The 25662-nt window shown below is 46.0% G+C and overlaps 2 protein-coding genes across 6 annotated transcripts in view; one reads left to right on the forward strand and one right to left on the reverse strand.

Moving 5' to 3' along the window:
- AARS2 (alanyl-tRNA synthetase 2, mitochondrial) overlaps window positions 1–17651 on the forward strand; it is a 33178-nt gene extending 15527 nt beyond the window's left edge. For all 3 annotated transcript variants that reach the window (XM_077342247.1, XM_077342256.1, XM_077342267.1), the window contains 11 exons: window positions 1691–1860; window positions 2409–2522; window positions 3247–3387; window positions 4270–4407; window positions 5635–5744; window positions 6423–6531; window positions 12079–12201; window positions 13627–13737; window positions 15009–15092; window positions 15576–15686; window positions 16070–17651. In XM_077342247.1, the coding sequence (XP_077198362.1) occupies window positions 1691–1860; window positions 2409–2522; window positions 3247–3387; window positions 4270–4407; window positions 5635–5744; window positions 6423–6531; window positions 12079–12201; window positions 13627–13737; window positions 15009–15092; window positions 15576–15686; window positions 16070–16234 (1376 nt within the window). In that variant the 3' untranslated portion in view covers window positions 16235–17651. The remainder of the gene's footprint in view (window positions 1–1690; window positions 1861–2408; window positions 2523–3246; window positions 3388–4269; window positions 4408–5634; window positions 5745–6422; window positions 6532–12078; window positions 12202–13626; window positions 13738–15008; window positions 15093–15575; window positions 15687–16069) is intronic.
- The window catches only part of LOC143839761 (uncharacterized), a 35179-nt gene continuing 27151 nt past the window's right edge, over window positions 17635–25662 (reverse strand). For 2 of the 3 annotated variants that reach the window (XM_077342225.1, XM_077342217.1), the window contains exons 16-19: window positions 22793–23768; window positions 21259–21454; window positions 20347–20513; window positions 17635–18527 (exon numbers count right to left, since the gene is read on the reverse strand). In XM_077342225.1, the coding sequence (XP_077198340.1) occupies window positions 18414–18527; window positions 20347–20513; window positions 21259–21454; window positions 22793–23768 (1453 nt within the window). In that variant the 3' untranslated portion in view covers window positions 17635–18413. The remainder of the gene's footprint in view (window positions 18528–20346; window positions 20514–21258; window positions 21455–22792; window positions 23769–25662) is intronic. The other variant, XM_077342234.1, reaches the window with a different exon arrangement.

The following is a 25662-nucleotide window of genomic DNA, read 5'->3' on the forward strand; positions in this document are numbered from 1 at the left end:
CTTAAATAAGCCAAAGTCTTAAACGAAGCAGTTAGGAAAACCTACTCTCCCCTCTTTTTAGGAATTTCACCACCCTCTGATTTAGATAGCTCCTTATTTTTACCATCTGGTTAATCCACAGCAACACAGAGCCTTTATGCTCACTAGGTTTCATATTCTATCATCAGCTGTGATGGTTGGAGATTCTAGAAAATTCCACATGCATGCAGACACTGCCCATGCAAACAAGGCTGTCTAGAAACTATATAATATGTTTTCCTATACTGCCCGATATATGACGCTATTCAGGCCAAAGTCCTCAATGTACTCCCGATTAAATTGAAGTGCTACCCTGATAACCACAAAATACTGTTTTTTCTTTCTAATCAGGACTGTGAAATAATTGATAGGGTAGCTAAAGAGAGCCAGCTTGGTGTAATGGTTAAGAGTGTGAACTTCTAAACTGGCGTGCTGTGTTCAATTCCACACTCCCCCACATGCAACCAGCTAGGTGACCTTGGGCTCACCACAGCCCTGATAAAGCTGTTCTGACCGAGCAGTGATATCAGGGTTCTCTCAGCCTCACCCATGTCACAGGGTATCTCTTGTGGGGAGAGGAAAGGGAAGGTGAATGTAAGCCGCTTTGAGACTTCTTTGGATAGAGAAAAGCGGCATATAAGAACCAACCTCTTCTTCTAAATTTTTGCAGTTGGCTATTAGGCTCTGGGAACTCAAGACTTGATGGATTGCATTCTAATTTATATTATTATTTAACCTGCAAATACTTTATAAATGACATGGTCTTTCTTGATAATCCAAAGTAGTAATTGACATTCTTTTTTTAACATACTTCAGCAGCTTTACGGCTAGGAGATCCACAAATTGTAATTAGCATTGTTAGACAGCCAGTGTGAGGGACTGGCAGCATGCTCCTTCCTCCAGGATCTTTTATCTTGATATATCAAACTTCACACCTTGGAGCACCTCCAGAATGCATGGCTTTTGTGACCTTGGAGAGATGTATGGCAGGGGAATAATCTCTCCTGTAGTATCGTACATTGGAAGCACATAGGTGAGCTCCAGCCCTCCTGACCATGGAGCTGGGGGATATGGGGCTTACCCACTTTCCACAGACAGTGTGGTGACGAAATATGTGGACCCTTGTTCTTGTAGTCTCCCAGAACACTTGGTTGTGTGCATGGCTTCATTTATTCTAAGGCCTTCTGTCAGATTCCCATTAAAATTAGAGGCATTTGAATTCGCTTAGCAATGTGTAGGATTGCAATCATTGACACAAGGCCAGTTGTCACAGGGACTAGCAGACATCGAAGCAAGACCATTGTAGTTTATAAACAGCAAGCATGAGCAGAGCTTAGCCTGTAAAGGTTCCCTATCAATCAATTAAAGAAAAAGCACACTAGACATTTATTTATTACATTTGTATACTGCCCTCCCCTGTGCTTATTGGAGCCAGGGGTCCCAGCTGTCCTGCCTAGAAAATGGATCTTACACATTTACTTGAGTACAATATTGGTTGGGACGACAGAAGAATTGTCCCTTTTGCTGCTGTTCTTGCCACAGAGTGCATCTTAGCATTGGAAAGGTAGTGCAGCATAATTGCTTGTCTTGAGGTCAAAGGTCTTCAGAAGGTCCCATTGAATTGGTCAACCAGTGGACATGGCAAATGTGTTACTCTTCTTGCTGTCTACAGTTTTCAATCCATGTCAAGCCACCGTTCTGGTGCTGTATAAGGATGGATCTCTCCAGAAGGAAGTTGGTGGTGGACAGCACTGTGGTGTCATCCTGGACAGGACCTGCTTCTATGCTGAGAAGGGTGGCCAGGCATCTGATCAAGGCTACATGGTGCATCTTGAACAGCAGGTAAGTTTGTTTTTTATGGATCAGGGGTGGAACTGACAACCGTTTCTTTCCAGCATGTGTTCCTAGGCTAGACAGGGCCTTCTTGAGTGGGAATATCCATCCTGATTCCAGTCACTAAGCAACTTTTCTTGTATTGTCTTATTGGAGGACTTCTTGTGTTGCAGGCATCTCCCTGCAAAGGTGAATTCTGTCAATAGATTCATGCGTGTCATCCCTAACTGAGCAAAGCAGATTGCTCTTTAAGTACACCATATCTGAGATAATTGCACCAGTGCTGACTGAGAGATTAGTATTTGCTGGTCATGAGCATGAAACAAACTGACTGGTACAGTGCTGAGCACAGGAAATCAGTTGTTATTGAGTTTTCTTTCCCATCCCATCTTGTACATGTCCTACAGCTAATTTAGGAGTCTCTAGGTCTAACAGACCGATAATGTTTAAAAGGTCTTAAAAGTGATTTGAATTTTCTGCACTGTCTCAAGACCTAGTCCAAGAAGACAAGCACTCACCTGTATTAAAGCCTCCCTTTTCTTTGTTTCTGTTTTGAGGATGTTCTTTTTCCAGTGGCGTCTGTACAAGTTTTGGGTGGTTATGTGATCCATGAAGTGATCGTTTCTGAGACCTTGAAGGCTGGAGACCAAGTGCAGCTCTTTGTAGATGAGGTAACCATCCTTACTGCCACAGAACTCCTGGGTCTTTGCTATACTTGTGATTTTGCATATGCCATGCAAACAGACCAAGTTGGGTGGAAAGGGAATAAAGTCTCTTCGGTCTCTCCAAGTTGGGAGCAGTTTACTTTTTTTTTTTTGGGGGGGGGGTGTCTATTCAGTGCTCTCTCTGGAAAAGACAACTGCAGTTACAGGAATCTATGGAATGATGCTGGAACAAACCAGTGACACCACAATTACAGGGAAACTTCATTTAAGCAGGACACCCCCCCCCCCAAGCCAGACATTGGAAGCAAGGCAAGCATTCCCCCCATGCTCTCACCCCTGGCATGTCTCCAAAGGCCAGTTCTGAAGGACAAAAAGGCAGACATCCTCAGAGTTTAGACATGGTCTCCCAAAGTGAACCCCACTTCCCTTGTTTGTTCCCATCCCAATGCTATAGATTTCTGAGTGTGGATGTCTTGTCTCCTTACTTCGCAGTCCTAATTTGCTAACTGGGAAGACAGATTGCATTTAAGAGCATAAGAAGAGAAGAAGATGCTCAGTGGTGTGACATAACTATAGTCCTTTTTCAGATGCCAGTTGGTGTGTTCAAACAGTACTGTGATTCCCTCCCACACACAAACACACACTCAGGTTTCTCTTCCCTTTTGACAAGCACGTGTAGCCATGTCCTCTGACCTTCCCTTCCTACCCAGATCATTGCTTTTGCTTTCAGGCCCAGCGTCTGGCTTGCATGGTGAACCATACTGCCACCCACCTGCTGAACTTTGCACTGCGCCAGGTCTTGGGAGATGGTGTAGAACAGCGGGGGTCCCAAGTGACTGCCGAGCAGCTACGGTTTGACGTCAGCACCAAGGTAACTGGGATTCTTGACCAGCCCTTACTGTGGCAAGGCAGGTGGATGAAATCAGATTGCAGGAGGAAGCCCAGCATTTCCTCTCTTCCCTGGCAACTGGTCCCTTGGGATGGGGCTCTGAGCGTGCTGTGAGTCCTTGCCTCACTGGAGCCCTTGCAAGTGAGGAAGTGGTCTGAGAAGCGCTCTTGGAAGTGAAGGCCCCGCTTGCTCCCTACAGCAGGATCCCCGAAAGCTCACCACTTTTCAGTTGTGGTTAAACCTATAAGCTTCACCATATTCCGTTCTAGAAGAATTCACTTATGGGTTGGGAGGAAGTGCTTGCCTGCCTCTGGGTGTGGGTGGTTTTCCTCCCTCTATGTGTAAAGGAGTGAGAAAGATATAACATTGCATGTATGCAAATATATAGATATAGCTGCTGCAGTTAAACATTGCTTATTTTTAATGAATATTAAACAGCAATAACTTGTAACATTGCTGCCTTTTCCTGGCTGAACGGCCTGTTGGCTTTAAGACCTAGTTGTGAAACAGAAGGATAGAGTTCTAGAATATGGACCTGTGGGGTCTCATCTTGCAGTACAGCCAGAGGTAATCCAAAGAGAAACAGGCTTTGTGTGCCTGCTTTAGTGGCTATCCTGCTCCTTTTGGTAAAGCCGGTGAAAAAGCCTGGCCTAAGATCATTGTGTTGAGGAATGGATCTTGGAAGGAATGGTTAAAAACATCTGTTTTATAGATGTGGAAACTAAGGCATGAAAGCAGGACTAAAAGCCCAGAATGAGCCCCAGAGGCCTGCCGTCCATTCTCTGAAGACCTAACCCTCTCCAAATGCTTCCCCTCCCCCGTGTCATTTAATGGCATATCCTTCTGACGTATCTCCTTTAACAGGGTCCTGTCAAGACCGAACAGTTGCAAGAAACTGAAGATGTGATCCAAGAAATAATCAAAAGGAATGAGCTGGTCTACACAGCAGAAGTCCCTATCCAGCTGACGAATGGTGTGCAGGGCCTCCGGAGGCTGGATGACGTAAGACCCGGCCAGGGCGGGGGGGGGGGGGGCTAAGGACTGAAGCAGGGGTCTTGGCTGCTGGGTGTGGGCAGTGTAACACCTGAAAGATTCCTGTGCTGTCTTCAGACCAGTCTTTTTTTATTCCTGAAACATGCCTTTTTTAATGTAAACTTCTAGTCCTTTCAGAGACAAATCTGGTGACAAACCTGCTAATAATGGAAGTAGTTAAAGTTCAATATGCCATCCCATTAGTTTGAAACCATATCCAGTGAGAGTCAGCTTATTATTAATACAGTACTAGGCCAGAATGCAAACTACAACACAAATGCACTAGGTATACTAAGCTTAAAATAGGAAGAGATTCCAAACCATGGACGTTATAAACGGAAGTGAATAAAATGAATTTTAATAGTGAAAAATGTAAAGTTCTCCATTTAGGTAGGAAAAATCAAATGCATCACTATAGGATGGGTGAGACTTGTCTTGGCAGTAGTATGTGTGAAAAGGATCTGGGGGACTTAGTAGACCATACACTGAACATGAGTCAGCAGTGTGACTTGGTAGCTAAAAAGGCAAATGGGATTTTGGGCTGTATTAAAATCTGTATAGTGTCCAGATAATGTGAAGTGATGTTACTGCTTTATTCCACTATGGTAAGACTTCACTTGGAGTTCTGTGTTCAGTTTTGGGCACCACAACTGAAGAAAGATGTAGAGAAAATGGAGCATGTCTAGAGGAGGGCAACAAAGATGGTGAGGGGTTTGGAGACCAAGATGTATGAGGAAAGATTGCAGGAGCTTGGTCTGTTTAGCCTGGAGAGGAGACAACTTAGAGGTGCTATGATAGCCATCTTCAAATACATGAAGGGCTATCATATAGAAGATGGAGAGAATTGTTTTCTGTTTCCCCAGAGGGTTGAACCAGATCCAGTGGGTTTAAATTAACATTCTGTCTGTCGCCCTTGTCCACCCGTGGCAGCAGCATGTGTTTGCCAACTGCTTCTGCAGCGTGTTGGTGAAAGTGGGCTCCAGGGAAACTGACTGATTTGAAGATCTGGAGGGGGAGGGGAATCAGAGGGAGTACCTCATGCCGCAAAGCATAAACTGCCAGCCCTCCAACCATGACCATAAAGCTGTCCTGTCCCCCTCCCATTCCATTTGGTCCAGCTCTCTGGGCCGAGCAGCTGTGTGCAGAGAGGTCTGAGAACTTTCCGCTGACCCAGACTTTGTTTTTTGTTTTCCTCAGGTGTACCCTGATCTGGCACGGGTGGTGTCTGTGGGAGTCCCAGTTGAGAGAACATTGGGTCCAGAGTCTCAGGCAGCCATGCATGCCTCTGTGGAGCTCTGTTGTGGAACGTGAGTGTGGTCCCCCTTCTGGTTCCTTCCAAGTCAGAAATTTTGCAGATAGATTTTGCAAAACGACTACTGCTTTCTCAGGGACTGGCCTTTACAGGGCCATGCCATACCTTTCCATGGTGTACCTTGTTGTAAGCCAAAAGGGGTATTATTGAAGAGCCTTGCCTTGCATCAACCACATGATTCATTGTGGGTTGGCCCTGTGGCCTCATGAATGTTACAAAGTGCACCCTGCTGGGCTGGGAGGAGGTTGGATTTCAAAATGCTCTTTAAACAATAAGTTATTGTTGGAAGTGTAGGTTTTTGTTCTGTTTCCACCTTGGCTGCTCGTCATAGCCTGTGCTCCATTTGTGGATTGCAGGACACCTCTGGAATTCCAGATAGTCCAAGCTTCGTATGCAGTCTGTCAAAACCCAGTTGGCACCCTTGGGGCATCTGTTCGCCTGATGGGATGCTGCAGGGCTGCTGCCTTTTCCCTCTTCCATTCTTCTTTGACTAGCAGTGGCTCCTCTGGGTGCCACCTTCATGGACTCTCCCAACTATGTCACTTGTAAAACAACAAGGTTTTGAACTTGAGATAAATGCAGGAACTTATGCCCTAAAGCTATGGCTCTTCTTCAAACCAAAACAGTAATGGAGATACTGAAACATGCAAGCATTTTCCCTTCTCCTTTCCAGTCACCTTCAGCATACAGGAGCCATCGAGGACCTCACGATCATCTCTGAGCGGCAGCTGGTCAAAGGGATCAGCCGTATCATTGCTGTGACTGGAGAGCGAGCCAGGCAGGTAAGATGCACACACCGCTTGCTTGCCTTGGTCTGATGCTACTCATGTGAACCTGCTGATACTTTTTAAAATTCAAAAGCCTTCCTTAGCCTACAGGTAACTCTGAATGCTTCAGCTACCTGATCTCTTCGTCTTTCCCTAACGCTCCTTGGTCTTCTTCACCTGTTGTCTAACATTATCTTGATCCTGGTTGTCCTTCAATCCTGATCTAGCATTTCAAATGCCAGAACACTGTGCCTCTTATTGCCCTGCGGTTTTAAAATTCTGCACTCAAAGTATCAATGTTGCAAACTTACCTTGAGTCCAGTGGCACCTTTAAGACCAACAAACTTTTATTCGAGGCGTGAGCTTTCGTGAGCTTGCACACTTCCTCAGACAATGGAACACGGATTGTGTGCACAGCACACTTCATCAGATGCAGTAAAATGGAAATTACCAGATCATATATATAAGGAGTAGAGCCTCTTGTGGCGCAGAGTGATAAGGCAGCAGACATGCAGTCTGAAAGCTCTGCCCATGCGTCTGGGAGTTCAATCCCAGCAGCCGGCTCAAGGTTGACTCAGCCTTCCATCCTTCCGAGGTCGGTAAAATGAGTACCCAGCTTGCTGGGGGGTAAACAGTAATGACTGGGGAAGGCACTGGCAAACCACCCCGTATTGAGTCTGCCAAGAAAACACTAGAGGGCGTCACCCCAAGGGTCAGACATGACCTGGTGCTTGCACAGGGGATACCTTTACCTTTACCTATATATAAGGAGAAAGTTGTTTGTGGATTAGTACACAGCATAACAAAGATGTTTACTAGGCCATATAGGAAAAACAAACTAAGTTTAAAAGATAGATTCAGGTGGGCAGCCATGTTGGTCTGTAGTAGCAGGACAATGTTTGAGTCAAGGGAAATCTTTAAGACTAACAAAGATTTATTCAAGGTGTGAGCACACTTCCTCAGCCAATGAAATAGAAATCATCAGGGCACATATATAAAGAAAAACTAAATTAGCAGGTTTAGTAAGGAGCATCATGAAAATATTAAACAATTTAACATAATCAAGATATTTGGCACAATTCAAATGCCCTGCTAGAATAACCAACTGAGTTCAGGCATGGAAACATTACCCCCATGCTTCCATGTTTGGATGGAAATGGATGGGCAGGTGTCTTTTAATTCCTTTTGTTCACCACTGGTAAAGTGTTTGCCATTAATCACTAATCTCAACTTTTTATTCCCCATATGCCTTTGTGAATGGGAATTTAACCTTAAGAATTGTTGAACTCAGGTCGTTGTTCTAGCAAGACATCTGAATTATCTGCTACCTTCTCTTTGGCAGAAATGGAGAGGGAGATCCGGTTCACCAAATGTATTCTGCCCTGCCACTTCTGTTGCTTGTCTAGTCTTCTTCTGCACAGTTACATTCCTGACAGGACTCAGCCTGCGACAGAAGCAAAGACTTCGGGGCAGCCTTGTCTGGTCAACTGTGAGCATTGACCCGAGGCACCCTCCTGTCAGTGCTTCATGTTCACCTGCAGTTTCGTTTTATTTTCAGTTCTGAAGGGAGCGTTTCCCGTTTGGAGCCATGTTTGCTAAGCAAATGTGCAGCATTTCTAAACAAGAGGGATGAAAGAGGAAGAGCAGGTTTTTTGTATCCCACTTTTCACTAGCCAAAGGAGCCTCATAGTGGCTTACAATCGCTCTCCCTTTCTCTCCCCACAGTAGACACCCTGTGAGGTAGGTGGGGCTGAGAGAGCTCTGACAGAACTGCTCTGTGAGAAGGGCTCTAACAAGACTGTGATTGGCCCAAGGTCAGCCAGTTGGCTGCATGTGGAGGAGGAGTGGGGAATTAAACCTGACTCTCCAGTTTCGAAGCAACCAGTCTTTACACTGGCTCTTAAAGCATGGAGGATGGGCTTCTCCTTTTATGAGGTTATAGAGAGTTTGACTCAGCCTTACATCCTTCCGAGGTCAGTAAAATGAGTACCCAGCTTGCTGGGGGGTAAACGGTAATGACTGGGGAAGGCAATGGCAAACCACCCCGTATTGAGTCTGCCATGAAAACGCTGGAGGGCGTCACCCCAAGGGTCAGACATGACTCGGTGCTTGCACAGGGGATACCTTTACCTTTTTAGAGAGTTTAGCACCTATGGCTTCTCTCACTTTCACATGATAGGCTGTGTCTGTCACAGCTCCCTCTAACATGCATCTGTTAAATTTACAGAGCTTTGTGTTTCCTTTCATCTGCTTCCCCTTGAGTTGAATCAGGCAGATGAACTTAGGCAATTAAAAAACTGAACAGGTTCCCTTGTCTCTCAGGGTTTGTTCAAAGGTGAGTCTGGTATAAACAGTGACAGGGCTGTAGATGCTGCCAGATGGATTTGAGAGGTCTGTAGACAGATGTCCTGACTTAGGTATGACCCTAAATCTGCAGCAAGGGGTGTACTTTGAACCAGTTTGTTTTGTGTAATGCAGTTGCAACTGCATGTGTGAACAGGTTTTGGTACCTTAGCACTTGGATTTGTATTGTGTAAACCGTTTCCTGAATTCTGAAGTAAAAAGCAGAATGTCCTTTTTAGTCCTTTTTAGTACTTTTCAACACCACCTCGCATCAAACCATTGTAGCTACAAAAGAAATTGCGGCAAATACTGGAAGATTGTGTGTGAGGATACATAGGATCCTGAAAACATAGCAAATGCTTGCAATGGACCTATTACTTTTGGTTTGGTTTTGTTTGTTTCTTTTTGGGAGGAACTGAAGCAGAGGGCTTCCAGCTGAGCCATTGCTCTCTTCTGCATGTGAAACAGATGGAAACCATATTGACTTTCCCTGTCCTCTGAATTTCTAGTTCAGTGGCATTGTTTCTGCAGGCCCACAGATTTGGAGATATTTGCATGCTGCAGGAATGGGGAAGGTGGGTTGGCTGTCTGCCAGTGCAGGGTAACTTTTAGCCTAACAGCTCAGGACAAGGTAGAGATGAGTTTTGCACTGTCCTCAGGATTGTTCAATAAACAGATTGCAGGGCTCACTACAAAATAAATTGGGGGCTGTGATCATACTGTTTTTTTGCCCCAAATGGCCATTTATGGGAAGATGCTACTCTGAGAAAGACTATTTGGGGGCAGATTGCTGCAAGTTGCTCTCTGCTGTCCTGTTACATCTAATTAAAGCTGCCCCCGAGGATATAGTAGGCATCCCCACAATCTCAAGACATGTTAGAGCAAACTGTTATCTCCTTCAGCACAAGCTTCTGATAGCTGTCTGTCAAACTGGGATCAGAAATGACACGCATGAAACTACCTTACACAGAAATAGATCATTGGTCTTCTGGTCATTGTGTCTTCTGACTTGCTGCAGCTCTCAAGTGTCAGGTCAAGGTCTGTTTTATAATCTGCTACTTGATGCCTTTAAATGGAGATGCTGAGGATTGAGCCTGAGTCCTTCTGTGTGCCAAGCAGATACTCTGAGCCTTGGCTGCTTCTGGGTTGAAAGTTTTAGGATGTTAACCCCAGGCTTGGAGCTGAAGCAGTCAGAGAAGTCACACCTAGAAAAGGCAGTCCCCCCCCCCACCTTGAAATGGTGCTGCTACAGGTCAGTGGTCCCTCAGGAAAAGCATAGGGAAATTGGCAAAAAAAACCCCACCCTCCCTTCCTCCATAAACCAAGAAGCCTCTGCTGCTCTTGCTGCTGCATCAACAGAACAGTTCCTTAGGAGTTGAGTTTTACTGATTCTCTGATCAGGTTCAGCTATCTCAGCTGAGGCTTATGAGCTTTCTAATGGCCATCTCCAGGGCCTGACCAGCTTCCCTACCATTTGCTTCATCTGCTTGCTATTTCCATATCCCTCCTAATGCCACAAGGCTGGATCAGTCAAATGCAAGGCAAAACTGAATTTCTTGTGTACCATTAAGATCCACATGAAGCCAGCTGAGTGACCTAGGATAAGTCTCTTAGGGCTGTTCTTGCAGAGCAGTTCCTATTAGAGCTCTCAGCCCCACCTACCTCACAGGGTTTCTGTTGTAGGGAGAGGGAGGTGTTTGTAAGTCGCTTTGAGGCTCCTTTGGGTAATGAAAAGCAGAGACAGTTCTTTTTCTGCTATGTAGAGTCATAAAATCATAGAGTTGGAAGGGACCTCATGGGTCATCTAGTCCAGCCCCCTGCACTATGCAGGACACTCACAACCCTCTCGCTCATCCACTATAACCTGCCACCCCCTTGAGCACAGAATCAGCCTCTCTGTCAGATGGCTATCCAGCCTCTGTTTAAAAATCTCCCAAGATGGAGAACCCACCACCTTCCAAGGAAGTCTGTTCCACTGAGAAACCGCTCTGACAGGAACTTTTTTGGGATGTTTAGATGGAATTTCTTTTGCATTAATTTCATTCCATTGGTTCTGGTCTGTCCCTCCAGGGCGAGAACTACTCTACTCCATCCTCTATATGGCAGCCTTTCAAATACTTGGAGATGGTTATCAGAACCCCTCTTAGTCATCTCCTCTCCAGACTAAACAGACCAAGCTCCCCCAACCTTTCCTCATACATCTTGGTCTCCAAACCCCTCACCCTCTTTTGTTGACCTCCTCTGGACACACTCCAGTTTCTCTACATCCCTTTTCAACTGGGGTGCCCAAACTGAACCCAATACTCCAAGTGAGGCCAAACCAGAGCAGAGTAAAGCGGTACCATCACCTCTTGTGATCTGGACATGATACTCCATTTGATACAGCCCAAAATCCCATTTACCTTTTTAGCCACCAAGTCACACTGCTGAATCATGTTCAATGTACTAAGATTTCTAGATCCTTTTCGCACATACTACCGCCAAGACAAGTCTCCCCCATCCTATATTGTTGGTATAGATGGTTTTTCCTGCCTAAATGCAGAACTTTACATTTGTCCCTATTGAATTTCACTTTATTAAGTTTAGCCCACTCCTCAAGCCTATCAAGATCACCCTGTATTCTGTATATAAATAGCCAAATTCTCCCTCCTATGCATATTGCTGGAGTCCTTTTCCTTATAAAATATGGTAGCCCTTAGGGTGTCTTAGGGAACATCCCTCAGGCAGCCTGGCTGTAGCCTGGATGAGCTTGTAAAGAGGAGTGCGAGGAATGAAAAGCTCTTTCCCTCCAGGGTTCTTTGCTTCACCACATAATCCACAGAGTGCTCTAGGCGCACCAAGCTCTAGCACTGTAAAGAAAATTACACTGAAAATGTGTGGCATTTATTTTTTAACTAGGTGGTCCACTTGGCCTATTGAACCAACTGTGATATCAGTGTGATGGAGAGCATTTTCTGACTAGCTCCTGTTTCCTTGGCCTCTTACTTTGGATGTTTTATCTGCAGAGAACACCTTAGTTAAATTCCAGGAACTGTATGGCATGAGACTCTGCCCCCTAAAACAACCACACTTCCGTATCTTGCATCTGAGAACTATTCAGTTCTTAAAGGTTTAACTCCCTGAGTCATGAATAAAACCCTCTTGCCCCCTTTGTATCTCTTCTCCTTTATAAATCTTTTCTCCTGGCTGAAAGGCTTTGGCTTTTTATTGCTCTCCTAGGCTCAGGAAGCTGGCCAGTCTCTGGCAAAGGACATGGACTCCCTTTCTGTGCGAGTGAAACGGGGAGGCACCTCTCTAGTGGATGCCCAGAGACTCTCCAGGGAGGTGGGCCTTCTGATTGACGTGAGTACTGCCCATGCTGCTCTCCAGAGGGGCCCCAGAAACTGTTTGCATATGTTGCATGTTCTCTACCCCAGCCTAGCTGCCCCAGAAGTCTTCTATCCTTTTACTGTCATTGCATGGAATGGTGACACCCCCACCCCCACAGAGACATTTAAAATGAAATCCTATGCAGAGTTAGACTGGTGTAACTCTGATTTTTAAAGGATTTAAGAGTGGAGTAATTCCACAGAGTATTGCATTGTTAGGGAAGCTACTATTGGGCAACATCTGAAACTTTCTTTGTCTTTTTTGAAATAAAACTTTTATTCAAAGGTTTCTTAAACTATAACATAGACTAAAAAAGATATTATAAATTGAAAAAAAGAGTAAAGAGGCTTCCAATCTTATTCATGATGATTACAGTTCAGTTGTTATCTATTACAGTATGCCATGAGGTGGAGCCAGCATAGTAATAGAAAAGGCAGGGGGAGGAGGGCGATGGGTGCTGGTGGTGATATCACTTCTGGTGGCATGCCATTTCCAGGGGGCGTGGCAGGGAGGCATGGCCAGCTGACATCACTTGAAGCCTGAAAACTTATTTCAGGGGCTCCTCCACAGTCAAAAGGTTGAAAAAAGGCTGTGCTATGCTAATACATCAGTCTAAAATCACTCCTTTTTCTGTATTTTCATATTTTTCCATCAGTCCTCAAAACCACAAACCATTGTTTTGTTTTTGTTTATGCCACACGAAAAGTCCATAAAAGGTTTCCAACTAACTAAAAAGACTGCCTTTAAGTAAGGTGGTAAGCTCAGCCATTTCAGCCTGCCTGAAGCGATCACTGCTACCTCTCATCGGAGGGCAGGATGCCTGCTTGGCGACTGGGTGCTCTGATCATTGGATCCATAATGAAGCCTGAGTTCAGGTTGGCTGGCGGAATGCACCCATCCGGATTGGCTCGCTGGTCAGATTATGGGCATCTGCGGAGCCTTTTCTCCTCTGCCCTCTAGCTCCCACCCACTTTTCCTGCCGCCTTCTCCCTTGGTGAAGCCAAGCAACAGGAGTGGGTCTGGCAGGGAAGATGACAGCATGGCCTCCATTGCAGGCTGGCTGGAGAGCTGATAGTCACCATTAGGTGTCACGGAGTTAGCTCTAATAAAGACACTTCTTGGCTTTTTGGCTTTTACTTTTGAATCAACACAGTTGCAGATATTTAGCACCACAACCCACCACCCTGTCCAAAGTGGCCCTGCTCAGGGAAAATTATATTCATGATATGAGAGAGAGGCTCCAGTCCTCTGATCAGAGCAATTAGACTAGCCCCTCACTGGAAGCACCCTGTAGTCTTTTGTTTCCATTCCCTCACCTATGCAGCAATCCAGTAGAGTATTAAAATGCTATAAAGTACCCTGGGAGAATGTACTGAGGCACTTGGTTTTGTTTTCTAGATGGTGGAGAATACTGCAATGCCACAGGGGCTGAAAAGGGAACTGCACACCACTCTCAGAGCTCTGCAGCGAACAGCCAATTCTGCCATCAGAAAATGGGAAGTCAAATTGGTAAGGATCCAGCAGCAGACCCATTCATAGAAAGCATGGATTTATTCTGGAGCATGACTTTTCTGTACAGAAGAGCAGTGATAATCCATTACATGAGCTAATACTCTGGAGGTTTGTGCACCCTACGATCAATGAGTTCTCAATTGGAATTTCTGTTAATGTTTCAAAAGCAGCAAAAATCCTCTAAAGGTAAAGGTAAAGGTATCCCCTGTGCAAGCACCGAGTCATGTCTGACCCTTGGGGTGACGCCCTCTAGCGTTTTCATGGCAGACTCAATACGGGGTGGTTTGCCAGTGCCTTCCCCAGTCATGACCGTTTACCCCCCAGCAAGCTGGGTACTCATTTTACCGACCTCGGAAGGATGGAAGGCTGAGTCAACCTTGAGCCGGCTGCTGGGATTGAACTCCCAGCCTTATGGGCAAAGCTTTCAGACGGCTGCCTTACCACTCTGCGCCACAAGAGGCTCTTAAAAAATCCTCTAGCTTAGTCAAAAAGATGTTAATTTTGGTAGTAATGTCAGATCTTCACCAAATGGGCAATCAGGAGATTCTAATGTACTTCCCTACAATTGAGCCATAGTCTACTGTGATATTATGCAAAACTCTCACATTCATGAAATAACTATGCAGACAAAGCACAAAGCTACATGGAATATCAGTGAGAGAAGCAGAAATGGAAGTCTGGGTCTCCAACCAGCCTGTTGCTGCTGTCTTTTATTCTTTATTCTGTGTTGGGCTGAGTTGCTGCTAGATCAAATGGTCTAGCCACTCTGTTTTGGTTATTTATTTTTACTTCTTATTGCAGGAATCTTTTTTATACAGCCAGGAGCCAAAGTGCTGCTTTCAGGGCACCCAAGAGCTAGCCCACTGGAATGCTCTGCCCAGTGAGATCAAGGCCCAGCAGGACCTTGGACAGTTCCTCAGGACTTGTTAAACAGAGTTGTTTCGCCAGGCCTATGGTGGAAGCCCTGGAACTGCTGGCCTCTTTGTGTAAATCCGCCTACACAAATTCTGTATATGGGTTTATATCTATATAATGTTTCTTCTCCCTCTCTCTCGTTTCTTTTTTTCTTCCCAACAATGGATGCAGCTTTGGCCAAACTAGTCTTTTGTTTTTAAAATTTAAGATGTTTTTAAATTTTGATTTTGTAAATTTATATTGTGTGTTTTTTAATGATGCAATCCACTCTGAGCCTCCAGGGAAGAGCGGACTATAAATATGTAATATAATGTAATAAAGACTATAACTAAAACCATCTTCTGATCCTGCAGGCTGCAGAGAAGGTGCCTGATTTGCTGGCAAAGCATTCCAACCAGCCAGTCATAATTGATATCATCCCTGTTGAGTCGCCCTCGGTAAGTTTTGCAAGGTGCACTTCCCTGTTTAAGTAGAACTACACTGGATTAGTAGACTGTGATGAGAAGGTTGACCATCATTTGGGGGCAGACAGTGGGTGCATCTGAGCTCTCTCGCGAATGTTGGAAGCTGCAAAAACAAATCTGAGCAAGAGGAGCATGCTCTAGAGGTGGGCTGGATGGCTCCGACCCCTCTGCAGAAGGGAGCTTCCCTTTCCAGTCAAGCTGCTTGCCCTGGTGCTCAGCATCCTGGTACTCAGCAGTGCCTTTCTTTGCCTGCCTCTGAGTGTAACTGGTATTCATTCTCCCCTTAGAGCCTCAGAAAAGGCTCAGAAACACCAAGATGCATTTTAAAGGGTCAGCCAAGTTATCCAGATGCTTAACTGTCATAATCCAGATTGTTTTGCAAGATGTTGAGGACTGTGAGAGTGCTGTAACCATAAGAACTTAAGGTTAGCTTTGTCTTCTCCATACTCTTCCTAGATCCTGATGAAAGTGGTCAACCAACTGTGTGACAGAGTACCAGGCACCTCCGTCATGTTGCTCAGCCCACAAGCGTCTGGCCAGGTTTTCTGTGCTTGCCAGGTACCCAAGGTAAAGTGAATTCTGCCTGCTCTTCATCTCCAAAGGTTTCATAGCTCAATGAGTTGTCAATGGCTTTCATGGCCAGAGCCACCTGATTGCTGTGGGTTTTCCAGGCTGTGTGGTTTTAGCTACAGTTACTGGCGAAATGTCAGGGGCTAAAACTACCAGGCCATGACCACATAGCCCCAAAAAAACACAGCCACCACTTTTGTTCCTGTGAATGACAGAATGTAGGCAGCTGGAGCACAAGTGGAAAATGCATTCAGCCCATTTGAGAACATGTGTTTTCATCTGTGGTGGCCAGGGTGCCATCAATTGCTCTGCTGAACTCCTCTTTGCAGCCTGAAGTTCACTTAACTTCTATATTTCCCTCTCTCTCTCTCTCTCCCCAGAGTTCATTGCCAGTGCTCTCTGCTGCAGACTGGGCCCTGGCTGTCTGTGCTCTCATGGGAGGCAAGGCGGGTGGTTCTGGAATTGTAGCCAAGGGCTCTGGGAGCACCCATAACTTGCAGCTAGTCCTAAATGCAGCTCTGGAGTATGCACAGAACAAGCTCTGAAGCCTGCCTGGGTGACCAGAGGAATGCCAAGGACACTGAGACAGGACAGTCCTTGAAGCCATTGGAGAGAAGCACACAATTGCTCAGCTGCTCCTGTTGCTGGTTGGGATTGGCACCATTGATTTATTCTGGACAGCGGTTTTCTGTGAGAATGTGTAGGTGTCAGCATGGTCTACACGAGTGCTCCATGTGTCTGCACAGAGATTGCAGATGATTTGCACATGTGGAGAGTACGTTGAGGGCAGAGAAAGTGTCCTACAAACATGAAGGCAGGTTGTGGATGTTGACCCGACTTTCTCACTCTATATGGATGGCTGACAACACCCTGGAGAGAGATGAAGGACTGTGGAGTGCTGCCATGCCGAAAATAAAGAACCATCAAAAGAGGTTCTCCTTGTGGTAGGCCGGAATCCGGAACATGAGCCTCAGTTTGTTTATTGAGAAAGAAATCCTAATTAGTCCTATGGACTTTACTCTGAGTTGGTTGTGTAGGGTTTCTGTACTTATGCTGTATTTCATGTGAAATATTTTAACCAGTCCTTCATCCCCTCAGTGACAGGACAGATCACATTTATTTGATTTCTATACTGTCCTCCCGGCAGGCCTGCTCAGGGCAGTTCACAACATTCCATTTTTGGGAATAGGAGTTAAACAGCCGGTCCCCACAACACACTCTTTCCGCAGGATGCAGATGTGCTTGTTCGCTAGTGCAGGGTAGCTTCCGAACCTTGAATTCTGTCAACACTCCCCTAGTATCTTGAGTGATCCTTTGCTCTGCAGTGATCAGGTTTTTCCCTCTGAATGTCCGTGGCTGCTGCATTCACAAACCGGCCACCTGTCACTACCAGAGTGCGTTATTTTATGTGACAGAAAGAGGGATCTGGTGCCTCTGGACTCACGATGGACCTGCAGCTCTTGTACCCACAACCATCAGACTGTGCTGAGCAATGCCGCACCTGTGCATGGCTCAAATGAAGCCTGTTGCTCACCTTTTCATTTGCACATAGTATAAGAACTTGTTTTTATACCAGTTTTTCACTATCTGAAAAAGCCCCAAAGCATCTTACAAACACCTTCCCTTTCCTCTCCCCACAACAGCTAGGTGGGGCTGAGAGAGCTCTAAGAGAACCGTGACAAGCCTCCACTGGCTCCATGTGGAGGAGGAGTGGGAAATCAAACCCGGTTCTCCAGATTAGAGTCTGCTGCTCTTAACCACTACACCGATGGCTCTTGATGCATAAGTGCACTTCAAGAGAGCTTATAATGTACTCTTTAAAAACAAACGCTTGCTTACTGTGCTCAGTACTACAAGCATAAATATAATCAAAGACCCAAATGAGTGTATACATTTCCCTTTAGGGGAGAAACGCGAAGTGGATAAAACAAAGATTTTCAGAAAGTAAGAGGGAATGTTTTTAATGAGATAAGAATATATGTGGTAATAAGAACTAGCTATGCACCTGCTCATGAGTACCTGACAAGCTGCTGGTAGCCCGGCTGCATGAACAGACGGCATTCCCCTCACTGCTTCAGGTCCATTTGCCCCACGGACAGTTCCTGACCACAAGCCAGTAAATGTGTTGCCAGGGGCAAGGGCTACCTTCTGAGGCAAGGGCTACCTGATTAACTGCCTGCCTGGTTCTGCTGGCTCACAAGGAAAAGCAGCTGAATGCCTGGCGGCCCCATCCTGACCTGCAGAGACCACCCAGGACCGACCAGGCGGAGGACTTTATGGGATGACGGGTGACTGTAATTAGTACATGTGTGGCTGCCTGTCTGCTCAGGCTGGAAATACCCCGTTGACTCAGAAAGCACATCTGCGGCATTAACCTCTCACATGGTTTTTCTGCTGTGGTCTGATGACAGCTTCTAGCTGTTCAACAAATGACTTTCCTCAGGGCAAAAGGGCTGGCAGCTGTTAAGTGACTTTAATACGTTAGGGCAGGAAGCCCTCAGGAGGGGGCCGGTGACCCTTGGCTGAAGGGAGAGCAAGCTGTTCATTTGCAGCTTCCTGCTTCCCAGAACCACCCCTGTGACACTAGTAGCTCTGGAGGCCACAAGACAGCTCCAGTCTCTGGGGTCTCAGAAATGCCTCGTGATTCCCTGAGCATATAAATTGTACTATAGGAGGCTCTTCAGTGTCACAGCCCTTCGCAATGATCTCTTCCTCCTTCCTGCCTCAGATCAGTGCTGGCACACTGGAAAGCGATGGGAATGGATATTCAGTTGATCTCTTCCTGTTTCCAAACAAAGAACTAGTTTTACTCTGGCTCATGCCTTCTTTGTTGATATCCTAAAAAAGAAGAAAGGTTTCTGTATTAGCATGATCTCTTCTGCCAGTATGCTTATACTTGGATGTAACAAGGTTCCAGGAAGAGCTCCAGGCAATCTTGTGTACAATCCTCTAAGTCTGAAGAAGAGCTGTTTTTTATAGCCTGCTTTTGACTACTTTGAGTAGTCCCAAAGCAGCTTACAAGCACCTTTCCCCACCACAGACACCCTGTGAGATAGGCAGAGCTGAGAGGGCTCTGTGAAAACAGATCTAAGATAACTGTGACTATCCCAAGAGGTACATTCAATCGAGAAGCCATGTTGGCTTTTGTGTACATGCACACTTCCGCAGATACAATGTCATGGAATGGAGGTAATTCCATGACATTGTATCTGAGGATGTGTGTGTGCACATGAAAACTCATACCTTGAATAAAACTTTGCTTGTGCCACCGGGTTCTAAATGTATCTGAAGAAGTTGTTATTTCATTACCAGGAAGCTTGTAGTATTTGTTACACCTTCCTACTGAGTATCTTGGATCATATCTTGGTCAGAGTAATCTGAAGATCTACAAACACCCACCAGATAGGATTACTTCTTTCTATAGAATCATTGAGTTGGAAGGGATTTCCAGGATCATCTAGTCCAACCCCCTGTACAATGCAGGAACTCACAACAACCTGCCCACCCACAGTGACCCCAGTTCTATTCCCAGATGATGCTCCCCCCCCCCCCAAAAAAAAATACCAAGAATTCCTGTCTGGTCTGGAGGGAATTTGTCTCCTGCCCCCAAAGTGGCTATCGGCATTTCCCTGGGCATGCAAGAAAGGGCCACAACAGCCAAGCTCAGGCACAATCCCTTCCGCCCACCCACATATAACCTGCAATAACTTTTTACTGGCTTTAATCCATAAGAAAATAGTAACTATTGCAGTAAAATCACATCAAGTCTTCAATTGCTCTGTAGAAAGCCAGCATTGGTTTTGGTTTATCAACGATACCTGCATCTAGTGTTTGACTTAAAACATGATACTGGCCATAAGCAAAATGCCATTTTGGTGTCTGGCTTGGCTACCGTCTTGTCTCCAATGCACTTTGCAAGTCAGCACAATGACAACTCAAGCCACCGGTCTCTGCCATGTTCAGGTAGCACACACATTAAGAAAATCTGTTTTAAAAGACAACGGCCACAAGGACTGCTAGCACAGGTGGATTTTTCTTGTGGCCAGTGTCACATTTTATTACTACATGTATCTTTCAAGAAGCTACAAAATCATTATTGGTTCTATTCATAATTTTGTATTTTGCCCTGTAAATTCTTCCCAGGCTTCTCTTTATCTACAATTAATGGCTTATTCCCAAGAATGATGCATACTCATTCAGTAAATCCTCTTTAATCTTGAAGGACAGCAAATTACATTGATTGATTATAGTGACTTCCTAATTTACCCCTTGAGCACCGAAACAAAGCAGAGGCTGTGTAATTGCATTGTGTCTCCAGAATCACTCAAATATTAAAGAAAAATCTAGATCATGTCATAAGTTCTGCTAGACACGTAGTGCCTGTCTGCACTTCAAGAACTCCCCTCCTAATTCTTGTCTATATCAATTCTTTGACAGTTTCCTCGTGTAATGATTAAGTGTTTGCTGAGGGAGATGCCTTCCCAAGAGAAGCAGCAGTAAGGGAGCTGCCCCCAGGAACTCTGGCCTAGCATCACCTACTGGGGGAAATGCACGGCTCTGGACAGGATGGGTTTATGCCTCAACTGGTCCCCCTCAGGGCAGGCTGAACGAGTAGATTCTGAGTGATTGTGAAGGATGTGATATGCTCCATACAGACCTTCAGCATGAGGCCTCTGCTAATGGAGAAGCTGTAGGTAAAACCGTCCTGAGCCCTCTGGACACCCGCCGGAGGCTGGCATGGGGGTAGCAGGAGAGACTGTGGTGGCCTCCATGGGGTGTTGAACTTGGCCCGTCTCTTTTGAAGGAGCAGCTGATTTCTCAGCACTGCAGAGACAAGAGAGAAGCATCGACTGATCCAGGCTCCTTCTGACCTCTTGGGATTCGTGAGCGTGGTGTGGAAGGGCCTCATTTACAAAAAGTGCCAGCCGCTTCCTCTGCCCCTAGGACTGCATGGTGTGCCTCCAAAACATTACAGAGCACAGGCACAGCGGAGCCCCCACTACACTTTCCTCCATCAAGAAGCAGCTTGAAAAGACAGGAAACAAAACGGGCTCAAAGTAATGCCAAAGGTAGGCAAGACAAAACCTTGGCACTGGGAAAACTGCTTTTCCCTCTCCCATTTGTAATTTTTGTAGCATTTAGCCTGATGAAAAGGTCTGATATATTCACAAGCTTGCACAATGTCATGTAGAATCACAGTGCTGGAAACAGCCATAGAGGTCATCTAGTCCAGCCACCCACTCAATGCGGGATCAGCCTAAAGCATCCCTGACAAGGGTTTGTCCAGCTGCTTCTTGAAGACCACCTGTGAGGAGGAGCCCACCCCCTCCTTACACAGCCTATTCCACTGATGAACTAGTCTTACTGATGAACTCCTGCTCCAAGGTCAGAGTTTCCAAAATATAAACGAGAGCAAACAGCAGCCATCAGGGAGGGCTAGCCCACAATAGAACTGCAAGCATTGCTACTTCACTACAAGGAATGCCATTATGATAATATGCCCAGACATGTCCTCTGCATATTCCTTTGCTGTTTTCTTCCTTGAGTTTGGGAGAGCCAATAAACCCACCTGGTGCTTTCTGTGCACTTGCGGGGGAGCGCTGGACCCAGTTCTTTTGGAAGGCAGCCCAATAGGGCAACAAGATGTTGCAGACTGAACTCTTCAGCTCGTCAAACAAGCTTGGCGGGGCCACTGGAATCTCCTTCTGGCGGGCCTTCTCAGCTGCCTGGATGGCTCTCCTCAGCCTCTGAGCATCTAATGCAACCTAGAGGGCAAGCTACACGGAGTCAGCATCCTGGTTCCAAGAGTGTGTCAGGCTACCCACAAGAACCGCTGCTCTCTTCCCCTCCTCTCCGGCAGCATAATAAAGCAGGCAATAATTGGAGGTCAAGCGTGTGCTCTGACTCACAGTATTTTCATGCTCCTTTGGCCTCGAGTTGGGTGTAATCTGGTTTTCCAGCCCAAGTGCTGAGAAACAGCAGCTGTGCTCAGGCAGGGCATTCACCAGATGAAACAAAGCAGGAGCCAAAATGAATTCTACTAGGAGGGAACGGATAACTGCATTTCATTAGTTTGGAATGGCTTTTAGGGATGCCATTCTCCAGGTGGGATCCCCAGGGATCACATTTTATCTCCAGACAACAGAGCTCAGTTCTCCTGGTGAACATGGATGTTTTGGAGGGTAGGATCTGTGGCTTCGAACCCCACTGAGGTCCTCCCAAGGCTCCCTCACCAAATCGCCAAGAGCTTCTCAACCTGGATCCTTCTCACCCATTCCCAGCCGGTGGCCGGGGGGGAAACGGGGAACCCTAAATGCTATAATTCTGAGAGTATAGATAACTTTGTACTTTATTTCAACCAACATTTGTGTTCTGCTTGGCCTGAAACAATGCTGGTACAGAACCTCCCTCCTCCACTCCTCCCTCCCTCTCTGTCCCATCTGGTTTCAGACAAGCAATAATTGCAGTCAGCCACTGACTTCTTGCACAAGGCTAAGCATGCATGATTTGTTGGTGAATTCTCACAGTGCAATCCAGTTGTGACAGAAGGTATGTGGTAGAGGAGGGCCAGTCTTCATAGCTCCAAAGATGAGCTTGAACGTGTGGACAAGGCCTGAGAAACTCCTAGGTAGCAGGATGGGAAAATCTGTGCAAGCAACTGTGTGTTATTTTAGTCAAGTCAGAATTGGAGTTCCTTTGCACAGAACGTAGATGTTTAAAACAAGAAATGTGTCCACTATTATATAACTTCCCTTACCACGATGATACTGTGTTAGACAAATAACCAGATGAGTATAAGAGCAGTTCTTCCAGGTCAGGCCAAAGGTCTACAGAGTTTGGCATCCTGTTTACAAAATGGATTAAATGCCACTAGTAAATCCATAACTAGATCATGGAGAACCTTATTTCTGAGAGTTAGGCAGAATTATAAACCCTCCAATTTACTCCAATGAATGTATATATAAAACTGTCTACATGTGGAGGAGGATTGGAAAATCAAGCCCAGTTCTCAAGATTAGAAGCAACTGCTCTTAACCACTATGCCATGCTGGCTCATCTTTGCCGCAATGCTTTACTCACCAGGCAAGGAACATGAACCATACCTGCAGCCGGGGTTCAATCTGAGAAGCAAGGAAGCAGTCATGAATCACCATGACCTTTTTTTTCAGTAGATCCAAGTCAGGCCAGGCGTGATGGGCGTTCTTGAATTTCTCCACCTCCAAAAGAAAATGCAGGCCATTCTCCAGCACGGGAGGACCATGTACCTGGAGATGTTTGAGGAAGTGGAGCACCTCCAGGGTGGGCCAACCTTCTGCAGCGCACCTCAGGGCCTGCCAAAAAGAGGCTTTGTCTTCCTTAGTAGGCTTAGCAGTGGCTGCTGATCCATCCTTAGCTTTCTGCTTCTTTAAACTCCTAAGAGCTACTTTGGCAGCGATCATGTTTAGAAATGGCTCCAGCTTACACCAGCGTTCCTCTGTAAGTTGACAGGGTTGTACCCCATGCTTCTTCAGCCCCTCACTCACCTCTTCCCAAAACTTCTCAAAAGCAGGTGCAATAAACGAACGCATGGCCTTTCTGATTTCATTCCAGCTGCAGACACTTATTTCTCCCTGGGCCAGCTCTTCCTTGAGCCTCATCTTCAGGTCTTCTGGGAAACAAGCTCTTGATCCAGTGCCCCCAAGCTGGTCCCAAGTATTTAGAAGTTTCAGCACACAGGACAGGTCCTTCTTGCTCTGTGGTTCACTCCAACAAGCCTCTATTTCTTGCAACAGCCTCAGGATCTTTTGCAGCTCCAAATCCTGCATTTTTTGAGCTGCCTTCTTATAAACCTTTAACACAACCATGTTGCCAAGGAGATCTGGTGCATTTTCAGGGGTCGGTGACCTTTCTCTGGTTTCATGGTCAGCAGCACTGCCTGCTTGTTGTGATCTGGGGGTTGGGGACTTTTCTTCGGTCTCTTGGCCGGTACCACCTGTGTGCTGAGGCTTGAGGGCTGCCTTCTTCCTGTGCCTTTTCCTGTGCATCCCTCTGCCTTCCACATCATGAACCCAAGCATCCCGACTAGGCCTCTTCTTTGTGCTGAAATCACAAAGAAATCATAAGTGGTAAGTGCTACATTGAAATTTGGCCTGGGAGTCATAGCCACACATGATTCAGTTAGGTTTAATTAATAAACGGAGCTCTTCTGCCAGACATTTGGTTGAGGTTGACTGAACTCACAACATCTACTGGGGCCCTCAGAAGCCCCTCCCCATCAACAGAACCCGAACTGACCAACCTACGGACCCTAGTTAACACATTGGCTTTGTTATAGGGTTGGAATTGTTATGTGAAAAAGGTAATGAATTGTTATTGAAAACCACTGTTGCTTGTATTTATCTGAGTTACTGAATTATACTATATTTATCTCTATGTTATGTAAACCAGTGATCCCCAACCCCCAGTCCGGGGACCGGGACTGGTCCGTGGATCACTCGGTACCGGGCCATGGCTCCTCCGCGTCCTCCTCTCCGGCTGCTGTCTCGGGGGCTGCCCTGCCACTCTGCCACTGGCTAACCTTTGGTGCTCTCCAGCGGCCTCCATGGCTGGGGCTCCCCTTTGGCGTGGCACTGCGCAGCTGCTGCTGGCAGCACCCCCCAGTGGGTGGCGGGAAGTCAGAGGTGCCGGCGGGCCATCCTAAGTGCAGTTATGTATTTCTAAGTCCATGGCACTTACAGGACTTAGAAGGTTGCAGTTCTGCTGAGGATAACACTCTGAAATTCACAGAATATTCTGTCAAGGACTATGATGACAAAGGGTACAAGAAGAGGAGGAGAAACATGAAAACCCTTTGAGCAGGGAATAGAAACCCTGACCCCCCCCACACACACACATCCTCGGGCCCTGCCCAGGCTCTCTTTGCCTGCAGATACTTCAGCAGATTCTGTCCACATATTTAAATCTTTTCCTCCACAGCCAAAATACCTAGAAGCTTTCGGGGGGGGGGGATTCTCCAATACCCATTTCTTCTTGGTGATGACTTCAGTAATACTTTCAGTGCCATGGACAAAATTTTATATTTTCTTTTGAAGAGGGCAAAGAGTAAAAACCTCACCTCTTTCATCCTGTCTAGCTGCTTTACTCTCTCCTCCCCAGCAGCCTCATTTTCCACTCCTTTTAATACAATTCTTTATCTAAATAGTATACATACCAAGTAACAATCTACCTCTGGATTAATTTACACATGCATATAGGTAAAAAAAAAAATACCACATCATTCACAGCAGGAAATTTAATGGTAGTACCATGCTGGAAGTAATATTAGGCAAAATGAAATTTTATCTGGGGTGTCTAATCTGCAACATCGGTTTTACAGTCTTTGCAGTTGTGGCACGTGTGAACTTGTCCCCAGTACCAGCTGGAAAGATTCTAAACCTGATCAGGGAAAACATTTATCCCGGGCATGCAACCAAGATGTTAGTAGAAATGGAGGAATCAAGTAGATGCAGGAATCAGAGGTACCTGGGAGCCCCATTCAATCAAGAGTGCTTGGCAGTAATCCACATCTACCTCCTTGCAGGTTTATATGCCCTGGCTTCCTCTTTATAACATGACACATGCCATTGAAATCAATGTTGTAATGTAGATCATTTGGGGAAGGCACTGGCAAACCACCCCGTATTGAGTCTGCCATGAAAATGCTGGAGGGCGTCACTCCAAGGGTCAGACATGACCCAGTGCTTGCACAGGGGATACCTTTACCTTTAAGATTATTTATTTATCATGTGGCATGCAGCCCGAAGATCTGAGGACTGTCTGGCAGCCAGGCAAGGGATGTTCAAAAGTGTTTTGCCATTGCCTTCCTTCACATCATGACCCCTAGTGTTCCTTGGAAGAACTACCACCCAAATGCTTTGTTTCCAAGATCTGACAGGATGAGGCTTGCCTTTGCTATCCGGGCCAGGGCTGTTACTTAAGAAAAATGGGCTCTCAC

Source organism: Paroedura picta, chromosome 1 (genome assembly GCF_049243985.1).
Source record: "Paroedura picta isolate Pp20150507F chromosome 1, Ppicta_v3.0, whole genome shotgun sequence".
In the NCBI taxonomy this organism is placed as follows: domain Eukaryota; kingdom Metazoa; phylum Chordata; class Lepidosauria; order Squamata; family Gekkonidae; genus Paroedura; species Paroedura picta.